Here is a 17,899-nt window from a genome sequence, read left to right on the forward strand (position 1 = left end):
TGTCCTCCATGAGGGTAAGGATTTCTGTCTATTTTATTTGTCTTGCTCACTGCCTTACCCCTAGCACCAAGAATAGTGATTGGTACAGAGTACACACAAAAATATGCATTGAAATGAACCCAAGAGGGGTTGGCTGCTGTTGGTTATTGTACATGGAAGTAGTGTATAGTAGAAACCTACAAGTATCTATGCAGTTAGAACATTATGGTGGTTACGAGAGTGAGTTGTGGAATCTGAAGACCAGGGTTCTAATCTCAGTCTCTTAGTGCCTCAGTTTTTCCTCTCAAACATGGGAATGATTGTGTGAGAATCAAGGTTGCTGTGAGAATTAAAATTATATATATATATATATATATATATATACACACACACACATACATATATATACACATACACACATGTATATCTATACATATATATGTAAATTTTATATATGGTGCTTAACACAGTACTTTACACAGAGCAAGCACTGAATAAACGTGAGCTGAATGCTTATTATCTGAATTTCCCATGAAACTTATTAAGGAGTGTTTTTTAACCAGGTTGAGTCACCATATGTCATTCAGGATAGTAAAACATACTTTCTTTGAAAACATACTCTATTTCAGACTTCATCATTCTCCCCCACTCACCTACCCAGCTCTTCCCACTGGTAGGGATATTAACTCTTTTTAATATAGAAAAAAAATGATCATCAAAATTGGTGTTTTTACTTCATAGCTGATATACCATCGAAAAGCCTTTCCTCGGTCGGAAGCATTTTTCTAGGTATGTATTATAAGGCCTGGCCCCAGACTAAAACCTACTATAACTGTAAAGGAGTAATTGTGGAAGACAAAAGAGGTGCAGAAAATCCTAGTGCCTATTTTCAGGAGATAATATAAAAGCATTGCCTGCCTTTGCCTGCAGTAATTATGCAGTGCGCTACTGACACATTATTTCATTGATGTAATACATGTAAGTGCTACACTGATATTTATCATTAGAAATAGTGGCTTACTATATAAATTAATATATATTCTAATAACTGCTTTACCCTTGTTATTGGTCATACTGAATTCTTTCATGTTTGCATATATCATATTCAATAATCAACAACTTACATTTTAGACATTTACAGTTTCTTTACTTTAGGATCTGTTGCAGTGATAAATACAAAAATAGAAGATTGAGTCCCTGACTTCAAAGAATCTATGTTTTAATAAACATACTCTCCAAAAACTATTCGAGAATAATAGCAAACACTCAAGTAACATAGTCCTGAGTACCATAGTCCTGTGTCACACTTCATGGTGGGGAGGGTGGTACATATAACAACTATGGACTATTCTGCTCATCCCACAATAATTTCCAGTCAAGTGAGGGAAATAAAATATAAGAGCATGAAAAATAAAATAAGAAACAAGGGTTAAACTGTGATATGTCACAAGGGAATATAAGATGAGTTGCAAGGTAGCAAAACAATTTTAGGAAAACAATTGAGTCAGTTGCCCTAAGCCAATATGCCTCAGGACAAAAGGCCAGCAATGTCATTTCCTTAGCTTACCATTCAAGATCAAGTATTTTAGAACCCAATGAACGCTACTACTTTTCTAACCAAAGCACTGACTAATCAATTGGTTGTACTGATGTAACACTTTATATTTCTGCCAAAGAGGTATATTAAGTGTCCAATGACTGATGGAAATACTGTCTCTGAAATTTAAAAACAATTTTTTTTTTCAGAGGGCTGACATAGCTGTTGCTCCACTCACTATAACACTGGTCCGTGAAGAAGTCATAGATTTCTCAAAGCCATTTATGAGCCTGGGCATCTCCATCATGATAAAGAAGCCTCAGAAATCAAAACCAGGAGTATTCTCATTTCTGGATCCCTTGGCTTATGAAATCTGGATGTGCATCGTCTTCGCGTACATTGGAGTCAGTGTAGTTCTTTTCCTAGTCAGTAGATTCAGCCCTTATGAATGGCACTTGGAAGACAACAATGAAGAACCTCGTGACCCTCAAAGCCCTCCTGATCCTCCAAATGAATTTGGAATATTCAACAGTCTTTGGTTTTCTTTGGGTGCCTTTATGCAGCAAGGATGTGATATTTCTCCAAGGTTAGTTTCCATGGCATACCAAATGCCTCCTTGCATTTTATGGCCATGATCCATTCATATACATCTGATATCCACCCATATCAAGTCCATATTTCTTTAATTTAATATTCCATCTAATTATAAATGATCATCAAACTCTTTTGATTATATATGTTCATGAAATGAGTGTATTATTGGTGTTGCTTTGAATGTCTTTCATGTTTTCTATGGGATCATATATTCATATATATTATAGCTAACATTTGAATGCTGGATAAAGGCAACATTGTCAACTAATATTAATTTTATTCAGATAAAGCTAATACTAAATCCTTATTATATCAAACAGATATGGTTTCCTCATTAATTGGTTTAAAACATTTTTTTCATTTGTCCAGAGATTGGATCTAGAAAAAATTTGAAAGGTAGAACTCTTCTTTAAAACCCTCCTACCTTCCACTTTCAGTGTCCTTCCTTTTTTTCATTTTGTTCTCACACCTAGAACTTATCCATTTTAGTATCTTACCCAAGTTTTATAACACAAACTATAAAATTTCTTTAAACAAAACATAGGAAGAAGTCTGTGTGACTTTTAATTGGACAGAGTTTTCATAACAAAAAAGCATAATACATTTAAAATTTGGTACATTAAACTTCAAAATCCAAATTTTTGGCATTTCAAAAGACATTAATTTTTTTACATTTTACTTTATGATTTTTTTATTTATCTTTATTGTTGAAAGTATTAAAGATGTCCCCCACTTTTTCCCCCATTGAACCTCTCTACTCTGCTCCCACCCCACCCTGGCCTTTAGCACTACTGTCTGAAAAAAATGAAAAGACAAGTTTCAGACCAGGAAAAACTGTTAGTAAATCACATATCTGATAAAGGACTTATATCTTGAATATATGAAGATCTCTTGCTATTCAATAAAAAGAGAAACAACCTAATTTTTAAAGTGGAAAAAATATTCAAATAGACATTTCCCCAAAGAAGATACACAAATGGCTAATAATCACATGTAAAGATGTTCAACATCATTAGTCATTAAGGAAATTAAAATCACAGTGACATGCCTCTACACATCCTCTATAATTGCTATAATAAAAAAGACAGACAAAACAAAAGAGTAGATGTAGAATGACTGTAGCTCTCATCCATTAGTAGTGTGACTGCAAACTGCTGCAGCCAAATTACAAAACAGTTTAGCAGTTTCTTATACTTAGACATACACTTTAACTATGACACAGCAATTCAGTTATTTACCTAACAAAAAAGAAAATACATATTTACATATAAAGACATACACAAGTATTCATAGAAGCTTTATTTATAATAGCCAAAAAGTGGAAACAATTCAAATATCCATCAATAGTAAATAATCAAAATATGGTATATCCATATAATAGAATACTATTCAACAATTTACAAAAAAAAACAAACAAACTACTGACTCATGCTACAACATGGGTCAACTTTGAAAAGATTTTGCCAAGTGAAAGAAGCCAGAGACAAAAAGCTGGGTATTATATGGGTCCCATTTATTGAATTCCATTTATTGAAGTATTCCATTTGTCCAATACAGGCAAATCTATAGAGGCACAAAGTACATTAGTGGTTTCCAAAGGGGTTGGAGGAAGCAGAGAGAGGCTCATCAGGAACGGGATTAGGGTGAGGCAAGTGAGGCTTAGCAGAGAAAGTCCAGGAGTCAGATCCAGTTTTTATTTAAAATTTTGACTTTTTGTTCATTGTGTGTTTTTGGCCTTAATTTTGATTTAAAAAAAATATATTGTATTAAAAATCTATTTATTTGGATTAGTGAGATTTTGGCACCCCCTTAAATTTTGTGCATGGGGCAAATGCCCTACTTTACCTCACCCTAGTCCCAGTCCTGTCAGGATTAGTTACAAATGGGTTTAAGGGAACTTTTAGGAATAAATGTTCCAAAATGATTACGGCAATGCTTGCACAACTCTAAATTTACTAAAATTATTAATTGTACATTTACAGTGGTGAGTTTTGTGGTATGCAAATTTTCCCTCAGTAAAATTATTGAAAATATTGAGTGTGAAATTCCTGGACTTCACCGACTTAGTTTGTTTGTTTGTTTGTTTGTTTGTTTATTTATTTTATTGTTGAAAGTATTACAGATGTCTCCCAATTTTTCCCACATTGACCCCCTCCTCATCACTACAAACCCTCTCCTGCTTTCCCCAAACAAATGTCTGTATCCATAGGTTGTGCATATATGCATATAAGTTCTTTGGTTTATCTCTTTCCATCCACCTCACCCCCCATCCCTCTGGGGTTTGTCAGTATGTTCCATACTTCCATGTTTCTGGGTCTATTTTGATAGTTCATTATATTCCATAAATAAGTAAGATCATGAGGTATTTGTCTTTCTCTGACTGGCTTACTTCACTCAGCATACTAATCTACAGATCCCTCCATGTCGTCTCAAAAGGTAAGAAATCTTTCTTATAGCTGCATAGTATTCCACTATGTATATGTACCACAGATTTTTTTTTTTTAGTCCTCACCCGAGGACTTTTCCATTTTTTGTTCAGGTAGAGTGGGAGGGGGAGAGAGAGAAACATTGACGTGAAAGGGACACATCGAGTGGCTGCCACCCGCACGGCCAACCAGGGCCAGGAACAAACTGCAACCAAGGTACATGCCCTTAGCGGGAACCAAACCCGGGTCTCTCTGTACTGCAGGTCAACGCTCTAACCGCTGAGCCAAACCAGCCAGGGCTGTACCACAGCTTTTTATCCATCATCTATTGATGGACACTTGGGCTGTTTCAAGATCTTACCTATTGTAAATAGTGCTGCTATGAACATAAGGGTGCATATATTCTTTCTGATTGCCATTTAAGGCTTTTTAGGATATATTCCTACAAGTGGAATCACTGAGTCAAATGGTAATTTCATTTCTAATTTTTTGCTTTCCATAGTGTTTTCCATAGTGGCTGCACCAGTCTGCATTCCCACCAGCAGTGTGCTAGAGTACTCTTTTCTCCACATTCTCGCCAGTTCTTGTTTGAGGATTTGTAGATGGCAGCCTTTCTGGCTGGTGTGAGGTGATATCTCGTAGTCGTTTTAATTTACATCTCTGAGGATTAGTGATATTGAGCATTTTTTCATATGTCTCCTGGCCACTTGTATGTCCTCATTGGAGGTCCTCTGCTCATTTTTTAATGTTTATTTAGTTATTTTTGTTACAGTTGTTTTTCCTTTATCCCCCATTGACACCCTCTTCCCAATCCCACCCCCTCACCCCAGCATTATTGTCTATGTCCTTATTTACACATACATGCATATAAATTATGTGGTTTATCTCTTCCCTCCCCCCACATGCACATCTTCTGAGGTTTGTCAGTCTGCACCCCACTTCCATGTCTCTGGGTCTATTTTGTTGCTCAGCTTGTTTTGTGTATTATATTACACTAATAAGTGAGATCCTGTGATATTTTGTCTTTCTCTGGTTGGCTTGTTTTACTTAGCATAATATTCTCCAGGGGTGCCCATTTTGAATTGCATTGCTTGTCTTCCTTTTGTCGAGTTGTATGAGTGCTAAATATATATTAGCCCTTATCCTATGTATCATTGGCAAATGTGTTCTCTCAGAGAGTGGGTTCCCTTTTCATTCTCATGCTGGTTTCTTTTGCCATGCAGAAGCTTTTTAGTCTGGTATCATCCCATTTATTCATTTTTTTCTCATTGTTTCTCTTGCCCTAGGTGATGTATCAGTGAAAATTTCACTATGTAAAATGATTGAGATTTTCCTGCCTACATTTTATTCCAAGATTTTTATGGTTTCACAAGTTCTCTTTCAGTCTTTTATTCATGTTTAGTTTATTATTGTGTATGGTGTAAGTTGGTGGTCTAGTTTCATTTTTTAGCATGTAGATGTCCAATTTTCCCCAACACTGTTTATTGAAGAGACTATCTCTTCTCCATTGTATGCTCTTACCTCTTTTGTTGAATATTAATTGCGCATACTATCTTGGGTTAATTTCTGGGTTCTTGGTTCTGTTCCTTTAATCAACATGCTTGTTCTTCTGCCAGTACCAGTCTATTTTGATTACTATAGCTTTGTAGTATAACTTGATATCTGGTATTGTGATCAATCCAATTTTGTTCTTCTTTTTCAAGATTGCTATGACTATTTGGGGTCTTTTTTGGTTCCATATAAACTTTTGAAATATGTGTTCTAGATCTGTGAAATATGCCATTCATACTTTAATAAGGATGGCATTGAGTCTGTAGATTGCTGTGGGTAGTATGGACATTTTAGTGATGTTAATTCTTCCAATCCATGAACGAGGTATGTTCTTTCACTTTTTTGTATCTTCCTCTATTTCTTTTTCAATGACCTATAGTTTTCTGCAAATAGGTCTTTTATTTCTTTGGTTAAGTTTACTCCTAGGTATCTTAATATTTTTTCCACAGTGATAAATGGGATTTTTGTTTTGTTTTGTTTTTTAGTTTCTCTTTCTGTGAGTACATTATTGGTGTATAAGAATGCCATCAATTTGTTATGTTAAGTTTGTGTCCTGCTACCTTACCAAATTTGTTTATTAAATCTAGTAGAATTTTGATGGAGTCTTTAGGGATTTTTATCTACAATATCATGTCATCTGCGAATAATGTTTCACTTCCTCCTTTCCAACTTAGATCCCTTTTATTTTTTCTTGATGTCTGATTGCTGTGGCTAAAACTTACAGTATTATTTTTAAAAAGAGTGGTGAAAGTGGGCATCCCTGTCTTGTTCCTATTCTTAAGGGAAATGCTTTTAGTTTTATCCCATTGAGTATGATGTTGGCTGTAGGTTTTTCATTTATGGACTTTATTATGTTGAGATATGATCCCTCTACTCCCACATTGCTGAGCATATTATCAGAAATGGATGCTGGATTTTGTCGAAAGCTTTTAGCATCTATTAATATAATCATATGATTTTTATCTTTCATTTTGTTTATGTGCTGTATCACATTTATTATTTTGCTAATATTGTACCATCCTTGCATCCCTGGGATGAATTTCACTTGGTCATGGTGAATAATTCTTTTAACATCATTAAAATGTCCATAGTACCTAAAGCAATCTATAGATTCAACACAGTTTCTATCAAGCTACCAATGGTGTAGGTCACAGAATTAGAACAAATATTCTAAAAATCTATAGGGAATCCCAAAAGACCCCAAATAGCTGCAGCAATATTTTGACAGAAGAAAGTTAGAGTAATCATGCTACCTGATATCAAACTTTACTCCAAGGCCATAGTAATCAAAACAGCATGGTACTAGCATAAAAGCAGACATATAGATCAATGAAACAGAATAGAGAGTTTATTAATAAACACACATTTTCAGTGAATATTTGACAAGGAGACAAAAATATATAATGAGATAAAGATAATCTATTTAATAAATGGTGCTGGGAAAATTGGAGAGATATGTGCAAAGAAATGAAACTAGACCACATTCTCACACCATACAGAAGGATAAACTCAAATGGATTAACAACTTAATTAAATGTTAGACTTAAAACCATAAAAAATTTTAGAAGAAAACATAGGTAGTAAAATCTCAGACATTTCTTATAGCATTGTTTTTTGCTGAGATATCTCCTTGGGTAAGGGAAGCAAAATACAAAATTAACAAATGAGACTACATCAAACTAAGATATTTTTGCACAGCAAAGGAAACCATCAAAAAAATGAAAAGTCATCCCACTGAGTGAAAGAACATATTCACCAATGATATATCTGATAATGGGCTAATATCCAAATTTTATAAAGAACTTATAAAATTCAACACCAAATAATCCTATTAAAATGGGCAAAGGACCAAAATAGACACTTCTGCAAAGAGGACATGCAGATGGCCAACAGATATATGAAAAGATGCTCAATGCACAATGAAATACTATGCAGCTGTAAGAAAGAAAGATCCCTTATCCATTGAGATAACATGGAGAGAACTGGAAAGTATCATCCTAAGTGAAACAAGCCAATCAGAGAAAGACAAATACCACATGATCTCACTTATTTGTGGAATATTAGGAACAAAACAAACTGATGAACAAAATAGACCCAGAGACATAGAAATTGGGTAAAGACTGACAAATCTCAGAAAAGGTGGAAGGGTCGGGGGAGAGATAAACCACAGAACTTATATGCATGTATGCATAACCATGGACATAGACAACAATGCTGAGGATGAGGCAGGGCAGGGGACTGGGAGGAGGGTGTCAATGGGGGAAAAAGGAGAAACATCTGTAACAAAAATAAATTTTTTAAAATTTTTTAAAAAGATGCTCAATGTCTCCATCAGAGAAATGCAAATCAAAACAACAATGAAGTATCATCTCATGCCTGTCAGAATGGCTTTAGTCAATAAATCAACAAACAGTAAGTGTCAGAGAGGATGTGGAGAAAAGGGAACCCTTATGTACTGTTGGTAGGAATGAAGATTGGTGCAGCCACTGTGGAAAGCAGTATGGAGTTACCTAAAAAAATTAAAAGAGGAACTGCCTTATGAACCAGAGATTTCACTTCTGGAAATATATCCAAAGAACCCCAAAACATTAATTTGAAAGACTATATGCACTCCTATGTTCATTTCAGCATTATTTACAATAGCCAAGATTTGGTAGTAGCCCAAGTGCCCATCAGTAGTTGAGAGCTGAATGGATAATAAAGCTGTGGTACATTTACACAATAGAATATTACTCAGCTGTTAAAAGAAGAAGGAAATCTTACCATTTGTTATTGCATGGATGGGTCTGGAGAGTTTATTGCTAAGTGAAATAAGCCAATCAGAGAACAGACTGAAAGTTGTCAGAGGTGATGGGGGTTGGGAGACTGGATAAAAACAGTAAATGGATTAAGCAAAGAAAAAGAAATTCATAGACACAGACCACAATATAGTGACTACCAGAAGGGAAGTGTGTTAGGAGGAGGTAGAATAGTATGTATAGGGGGGACAAATGGTGATGGGAGATGTGACTTGGGGTGGTGAATACACAATACAATATATTAGTGATGTATTATAGAATTGTACACCTGAAACCTATACAATTTTATTAACCAATGTCACCCCAATAAATTCAATAAATTTTTTTAAGTTATTTGAAATGAATGTTAAGCATTTTGAAGCTGCATTAATAGAGGTGAAGATACTGTAAAAAAAAAAAATGTCTTTTTAACTCAACATAAAGTCATGTCTGTTTTAATAGATCTTTTTAACACTGTGATGGGGCTGACCTATCAGTCACTTTTTATTCAGCCTCTATGTGAGATGTGGGTTTAAATTACTATAGTTTCACTAATGAGAAAAGGGATATGTAAAAATTGTTATAAAGTTACTTCCCTGTGAGTTCCACTGCACTTTTTCTCACAATATACCCCTTTCCATACAAAACCATGATTCTGGAAATACTTCAAAATTAGTTTTTCCTTTGGTCTCAGTAAAACCCCATCATTCCAAATTAGAAGGACTTTCACAGTTTCATTCCAAATAAACAACAGATAATAAGCAATAATTATTCAAACATGTTTGATTTTCCTGCCATTATATTTCTCAGTGTTTGTAGAAAAATTGTACCTTCTATAATTTATACACCATTCTGGATTTTCTTATACAAAATATGAGTATTTTGTATTACACAAATGTGGGCCTTTCTTTCCTATTGTGTAAGTATAGATTGTTTTGTTTTTCTCCACTCTGTGCCTCAACTTCTTTATCTATAAAATACCACCATATCCTTATCTGTAAAATAGTACCTAACTGCAGGGGTGGAAGATTAAAGTAGTTGACACATGTAAAGCGGTTAGAACAGAGTCTGTCACAAGAAGTGCTCAAAAAGTGTTAGCTATTATTGTAATCATTTTTTCTACTTTTATTACTAAAGATGCTACTTTAGAGCATTAATCTTTTATACATTAAATTATTTCCAGGGTCAGATCAGACAGGAATAAATTAAATGTATACAAAAAACAGTGAAGAAAGACAGTGAAAGGTCCAAATTCATAATTGAAATATTCTGTAAACTTCTAACATTTGAAAGTGTGACATTCTTTTTGACTCATCCAGATGTTTTTACATCTTTTGATTAAAAGCAAAATGTTCCTAGTTGAAATCCTAAGAGAATACAGCTATTAGTTAGAAAAATCTGTTGGAAAGCAGTTTTCACATCCAAAAGAAAAGCCAAATGTGATATGTTCAGAAATAAACAAATAAGTAAATGTTGTTTTAGGCGTCCAAGGACCAATAGGAATTACAGACTTTTAAAAATTAAGCAGCTTTGTTATAGTTAAGAAATAAAGAGCACTAACAAAACACTTGCCAACATTATTTGATCAGAGTGTAAAATTTAAAGGAACTGAATTTTTCAGAGGCTAATAAGAGGTTATCTTGGGACACAGAAATTTAAATTTGCTTCAAAGTGGTAAAATGCAAGTACAAACAAAGAAGAACTTGATTTTCCAGAAATGCCCTCTTCCCACAGAGCCTGGAGATGTGCCAGGCTCCCACGCCTATTATTGACTTTATAACAGAGTTGGTTCTTTTCCTGTGAGCTTTTCTGGGCATGAGAGAACATAGCCTAACCAGGATAAAGCTTTGCTACAGAGCAGAGCTATGCTAAGGATAATATGGCAATGTTGTATAAAACCTAATGGCCAGATTTTCATTTCTGCAGATAAAGCCAGCCAGTATCCAGCAACATCGGGAAGAAGATGGAGATTCCTCAGTAAAATCCATTACCCATCACTAAGCATTCAATGCCCTCACACTGTCCCCTAACTTTCCACAGACCCTCTCCCTGAGTAGCATGTATGATATAGGTCTGTGACTCGCAATCCTGGCTGCACCAGAGCTTTATAACAATGACACTGCTTAGGTTCAGCCCCCAGGTATTCTGATTTAATTGGTCTGGGGAGAGCCCAGGCATAGTTATTTGTTGTTTTACTTTATTTTGTCTCCAGTTCCCCAGGTGATATTGATGTGCAGGCAGAGTTAAGAATCACTGATGTAGAAGAACAATATTTCTCAATTGGGTCTGCAGACCACTACAATCTCCAGTGATGCTTAAGGAGTTGAGGAATGGGTAGAAATGTGAAGATCATTAAGAAGTACAAATTGCCAGTTATAAAAGCAGTCACAAGAATTTAAAGATACAGCATAGGGAATATGGCCAAAAATATTGTAATAACTATGTATCGTGTCAAATGGGTATTAGACTTATCAAAGTGATCACTTTGCAAGGTATATAAATGTCTAATCACTATTATGTACCCTTGAAACTAATATAATATTGTATGTCAACAGTAACTGAAAAAAAAAATTTTTAAGTGCATATTCTTGAGCACTCAGATATTCCGAATCTGCATTTTAACAAACATCCCCAGGTAAATTTTTCCCCAACCGGTGTGGCTCAGTGGTTGATTATTGACCCATGCACCAAGAGATCGCCAGTTTGATATCCAGTCAGGCCACATGCCCAGGTTGTGGGCCAAATCCCCAGTGGGGGCCATGCAGGAGACAGCCAATCGATGTTCTCGCTCATTGATGTTTCTGTCTCTCCCTCTCCTTTCCTCTCTATCTAAAATCAATAAAGAAAATAAAATTAACTAAAAAAAAAAAAAGAACAAAATTTTCCCTTATTAAAACTTAACCATCTTCTGTCCCATTCACTACTAACTGGATAGACTAACCCAAAATGATGTTATAATATAATAGGTTCTGTTGAAGTCAAGTGTTACTTTTTATATTTCAATTACAGTTGACATTCAATATTATATTAGTTTCAGGTGTACAAGATAGTGGTTAGACATTTATATCACTTACAAAGTGGTCCCCCAATAAGTCTAGTGCTCTCTTGATACCATCCATACAAAGTTATTACAATATAATTGACTACATTTCCTATGCTGTATTTTACAGCCCTGTGACTACTTTGTAACATTTTAATGAAGCTTCCTGAAAAAAGTGCAAAGGGCAATCCCAATAGTAAGAATTTCTATGGGAGGCCAATGAGGGTAGTTTTGTTTGATTGGTTATTGGGGAGGGGGGCAAGCCTTTTAGTGCCTTTCAAATCCTATTATACTTGAGACCTGTCCTGTATGCTAAGGCTTAGTTACTAAAAGGGAAGAGTGTTGATACCTGGAACTAAGCTCCTGAGCCCCAGTAGCCATTCATATAAAGATAATAATAAATATCATCTTATGACTCCTTGCCAACTCCACAAAATGGCAATGTTTTTATTAAATATATTAAACTCAAAGTGAATAATATTTGCCAGCATCTACCCATTTCTCTTCAAATATGTAAATATTTGTGACTTTTTCTCCCATGGCATTGCCTTACATTAGTCGTTTTCAACCTTGGCTGTACATTGTAATCACCTGGCAAGCTTTCAAAAAATATATATATGTCTGGGTCTGACCTTCCAGGTTCTGAGTTAAATGAATTTGGGAGGGGCAGAGAATGAGACTTTTTTTTTTCATTGCTATACTTTACTTTTATTTATTTTTCCTTTATTGATTTTTAGAGAGAGAAAGGGAGAGGGAGAAAGATATAGAAACATCGATGAGAGAGAATATCGATTGGCTGTCTCCTGCATGCCCAGCACTAGGGATCAGGCCCACAACCTGGGCATGTGCCCTGACCAGGAATCGAACTGGTGACCTCTTGGTGCATGGGTTGATGCTCAACCACTGAGCCACACCGGCTGGGCTTTACTTTTATTTTTTTTATTACTATTTTTAATTGTTGAAAGTACTACAGATATTCCCATTTATTTCCCATTGTCCCCCTCCTTCCCGCTCCCACCCCTCTCCTGCCTTCCTCAGCCTAGTCTCCATGTTGATTGGTTGTGCATATATGCATGTAAGTTCTTTGGTTTAACTCTTCCCTCCCCGCCCAATCCTCATCTCTCTGAGGTTTGTCTTCTGTTCCTTACTTCCACGATTCTGGATCTCTTTTGGTTGACAGCTTATTTTGTTCATTATGTTCCACAAATAAGTGAGATCATGTGGTATTTGTCTTTCACTGACTGGCTTATTTTGCTTAGCACAATGTACATTCTGCTGCTTAGCATAATACTCTGCAGGTCCCTCTATGTCGTCTCAAACGGTAAGAGATATTTTTTCTTACAACTGCATAGTACTCCATTGTATAAATGTACCACAGCTTTTTGTTCCCTCATCTACAGGTGGACACTTGGGCTGTTTCCAGATTTTATCTTTTGTAAATATATGCACCCCTATGTTCACTGCTATGAACATAGGGGTGCATATATTCTTTCTGGTTGGTGTTTAAGGCTTCCTGAGAGTGGGATCACTTGGTCAAATGGCGGTTACATTTTTAATTTTTTGAGGAAACACCATATTGTTTTCCATAGTGGCTGCACCAGTCTGCATTCCCACCAGCAGTGTGCTAGGGTACCCTTTTCTCTACATCCTCACCATCATTTGTTGTTGGAGGATTTGTTGATGGCTACCATTCTGGCAGGTGTGAGGTGATATTTCCTAGTTGTTTTAATTTACATCTATCTGATTATTAGAGATGTTGAGCATTATTTCTTATGTCTCCTGGCCTTTTGCATGCCCTGTTTGGAGAAATGTCTATTCAGGTCCTCTGCCCATTTATTAATTGGATTGTTTCTCTTTCTCTTGTTGAGTTGTATGTATGAGTACTCTATATATTTCAGATATTAACCCCTTATCTGATGTATCATTGGCAAATAGGTTGTCCCATACAGTGGGTTCCCTTTTCATTTTGATGCTGGTTTCTCATGCAGTGCAAACGCTTTTTAGTTTGATGTAGTCCCATTTATTAATGTTTTTCTTTGTTTCTCTTGCCCTAGGTGATGTATCAATGAAAATTCCACTGCATATGATGTCTGAGATTTTTCTGCGAACATTTTCTTCTAGAATTTTTAAGGTTTCCTAGGTTACATTTAAGTCTTATATCCATTTTGTGTTTATTCTTGTATATGGTGTAAGGTGGTCTAGTTTAATTTTTTTTGAATTGGGAGCCTACTTTTACACTTTTTTCTATTTGAAATGGGAGATAAAGTTCTCTAAAGACACACCTCAATTTTATCCTGGGCCATTCTAATTTTGTTTTATTAGATATTGAAACTTCAGGTAAAATTTATATGAATAAACGGTTCTGTTACTGAAAAAATAAGTAGACCCAAATACCTACAGCAATCTTGAAAAAGAATAACAAAGTAGGAGGGATCAGACTACTAAATATCAGGTAATACAATAAAGCCATTGCAATTAAAACAGCCTGGTACCTGCACAAGAACAGGCATATACATAAATGGAATAGAACAGAGAACCTAGAAATTGACCCAAGACATTATGCTCAATTAATATTTGACAAAGGTGACAAAAGCATACAGTGGAGTAAAGACAGACTCTTTAATCAATGGTGTTGGGGCAATTGGACAGCGACAGGCAAAAACTTGAAGCTAGACCACCAACTTACACCACATACAAGAATAAACTCAAAATGAATAGAAGACTTAAATGTGACTCATGAATCCATAAAAATCCTAGAAGAAAATGTAGGCAACAAAATTTCAGACATCACACACAGCAGAATTTTCACTGATACATCCTCTAAGGCAACAGAAACAAAGGAGAAAATGAATACATGGTACTACATCAAGCTAAAAATCTTCCACACAGCAAAAGAAACAATCATCTGGAAATGTGATCCCTCCTGCTTTGTTCTCCTTTTTCAAGATTGCTGTGGCTATTCGAGGTCTTTTTTGGTTCCATACGAACTTTTGAAGTATTTGTTCTAGTTCTGAGAAGTATGTCGTTGGTGTTTTAATGGGGATTGCATTGAATTTATAGATTGTTTTGGGTAGTATGGACATTTTAATGATGTTAATTCTTCTAATTCATGGACAAGGTATGTGCTTCCACGTTTTTATATCTTCCTCTTTTTTCAATGCCCTGTAGTTTTCTGCAAATAGGTCCTTTACTTCGTTGGTTAAGTTTATTCCTAGGAATCTTAATTTTTTTGTCACAATGGTAAATGGGATTGTTTTCTTAGTTTCTCTTTCTGTGAGTTCATCATTGGTGTATAAGAAATCCATCAATTTCTTGATGTTAATTTTGTATCCTGCTACTTTGCCAAAATTATTTATTAAGTCTAGCAAATTTTTGAAGGCGTCTTTGGGGTTTTCTCCATATAGTATCATGTCATCAGCGAATAATGACAGTTTCACTTCCTCCTTTCCAATTTGGATCCCTTTTATTTTTTCTTCCCGTCTCATTGCTGTGGCTAAGACTTCCAGTACTATGTTAAATAAGTGTGTTGAAAGTGGACATCCTTGTCTTGTTCCTGGTCTTAGGGGAAATGCTTTTAGTTTTTGCCCATTGGGTATGATGTTGGCTGTAGGTCTTTCATATATGGCCTTTATTATGTCGAGATATGATCCCTCTAGTCTCTTATTGCTGAGTGTTTTTATCAGAAATGAATGCTGGATTTTGTCAAAGGCTTTTTTGGGCATCTATTGATATGATCATGGGGTTTTTATTCTTCATTTTGTTTATGTGGTGTATCACATTCAATGATTTGCGAACATTATACCAGTCTTGCATCCCTGGGATGAATCCCACTTGCTCATAGTGAATAATTTTTTTGATGTATTGCTGAATTCAATTTGCTATTATTTTCTTCAGGATTTTGGCACCTATGTTCATCAGGGATATTGGCCTGTAATTTTCTTTCTTTGGAATGTCTTTTTCTGGTTTTGGAATTAGAATTATGCTGGCTTCATAAAAAAAGTTTGGAAGTCTTCCTTCTTCTTGAATTTTTTAAAATAGTTTGAGGAGAATGGGTGTTAGTTCTTTTTTGAATGTTCAGTAAAACTCTCCTGTGAAGCAGTCTGGGCCTGAGCTTTAGAATGCTGGAAGTTTTGATTATATCTTCAATTTCCTTAGTTGTTATTGGTCTGTTTAAGTTTTCTATCTTTTCCTGATCCAGTTTTGGGATACTGTGTGATTCTAGAAATTTGTCTATTTTGTTTAGACTGTCAAATTTGTTGCAAAATAATTGTTCATAGTAGTAGTTAACGATTTTTATAATTCTGTGGTGTCAGTTGTTACTTCTCCTTTTTCATTTCAGATTTTGTATATTTGGGTTCTCTTTGTTTCTTCGAGAGTCAAGCTAAGGGTCCATCAATCTTGTTTATCTTTTCAAAAAACCAGCTCTTTCTTTCATTAATCCTTTAAATTGTTTTTTTAGACTCTATGTCATTTATTTCTGCTCTGATCTTTACCATTTCCTTCCTTCTACTTGCCCTGCGGTTTTCTTTTTGCTTGCTTTCTAGTTCTTTAAGTTGTGAAGTTAGATAGTCTATTAGAGATTTTTCTTGCTTCTTAAGGTAGGCCTGTGGTGCTATGAAGTTCCCTCTCAGAACTGCTTTTGCTGCATCCCATAGATTTTGTGTTGTTGTGTGTTCATTTTCATTGGTGTCCAAGAAGTTTTTAATTTCTTTCTTGATTTCCATTGTAACACATTCATTGTTAAATAACATGCTATTTAGCCTCCATGTGTTCAAATATCTTTGCATGTTTTTGTTGTGATTGATTTCTAGTTTCATGCCATTGTGATCTGAGAAGATGCTTGATATGATTTCAATCTTCTTGAACTTGTAGAAATTTAATTTGTGTCCTATCATGTGGTCTATCTTTGAGAATGTCCAATGTGCACTTGAGAAGAATGTGAATTCTGTAGTTTGGGGTATAATTCTCTGTAGATATCTATTAAATCCATTTGGTCTAGTACTTCATTTAGAGTCTCTGTTTTCTTGCTAATTTTTTGTATAGAGGATCTATCCAGTGATGTCAGCAGGGTGTTGAAGTCCCCTGCTATGATTTTATTGCTATCGATTTCTTCTTTGAAGTCTTCCAGGAGATTGTTAATATATTTTGGTGCTCCTATAATGGGTGCATATATATTTATTAAGGTTATATCTTCCTGTTGGATAGATCCTTTCAATATTATGTGGTGGCCTTCTTTGTCTCAGGTTATGGCCTTCATTTTGAAATCTATTTTATCAGATATGAGTATTGCTACCCCGCTTGTTTTTTTCTTTTCGTTTACTTGGAAGATTTTTTTTCTATCCCTTCACTTTAAACCTATGTGAGTCTTTTGTTGTGATGTGGGTCTCTTGTAAACAATATAAAGATGAGTCATGCTTTCTTATCCAATCAGATATTCTGTGTCTTTTTATCAGAGCATTCAGTCGGTTTACATTTAAGGTGATTACTGATATGTACTTATTTATTGCCATTTTTGTTTAGTGTGGTTATATTTTTCTTCCTATTTCTCCTGCTAATTACAGCAGTTCTTTTAACATTTCTTGCAGTGCTGGCTTGGGAAGAGGGAGGGTGAACTGGACTGGAACTGTATGGGGACAATCAGGATTTGGAGGGCACTCAGAGCTGGAACTATATGGGGACAATCAGGATTTGGAGGGCACTCAGAGCTTTTACTGAGTTGTGGCCACACAGGATGGTGGTCATCTTACTCCTTCCCAGGGCTCTGGGGAGAGGCAGCAGCCCCTCCCTCGAAAATGCAACCTCACCTGGTGGCCATTGAAATGTAAATTAAGGCCCATTAACAACAAGCATCTGCCCCAACCTCCAGAAATCCCCTTATTCTGAACACCTGAGGGAATTTTTCATTCAAATGAGAAGCCAAGCCTCCAGGCAAAAAGCTAGAGGATAACTGTACCATTCCTGGGATAACAACTCTAACCAAGAAAGTAAGACTTGA

General features: G+C 35.4%; 1 protein-coding gene across 2 annotated transcripts in view; it reads left to right on the forward strand.

Annotated features, from left to right (window-relative positions):
• Positions 1 to 17,899, forward strand: part of GRIA3 (glutamate ionotropic receptor AMPA type subunit 3) — a 536,255-nt gene that overhangs the window by 393,774 nt on the left and 124,582 nt on the right. For both annotated transcript variants that reach the window (XM_036271251.1, XM_036271250.1), the window contains exon 13: positions 1,726 to 2,102. In XM_036271251.1, the coding sequence (XP_036127144.1) occupies positions 1,726 to 2,102 (377 nt within the window). The remainder of the gene's footprint in view (positions 1 to 1,725; positions 2,103 to 17,899) is intronic.

The sequence above is a fragment of the Molossus molossus genome, unplaced genomic scaffold, assembly GCF_014108415.1.
Source record: "Molossus molossus isolate mMolMol1 unplaced genomic scaffold, mMolMol1.p scaffold_m16_p_2, whole genome shotgun sequence".
Classification (NCBI taxonomy): Eukaryota; Metazoa; Chordata; class Mammalia; order Chiroptera; family Molossidae; genus Molossus; species Molossus molossus.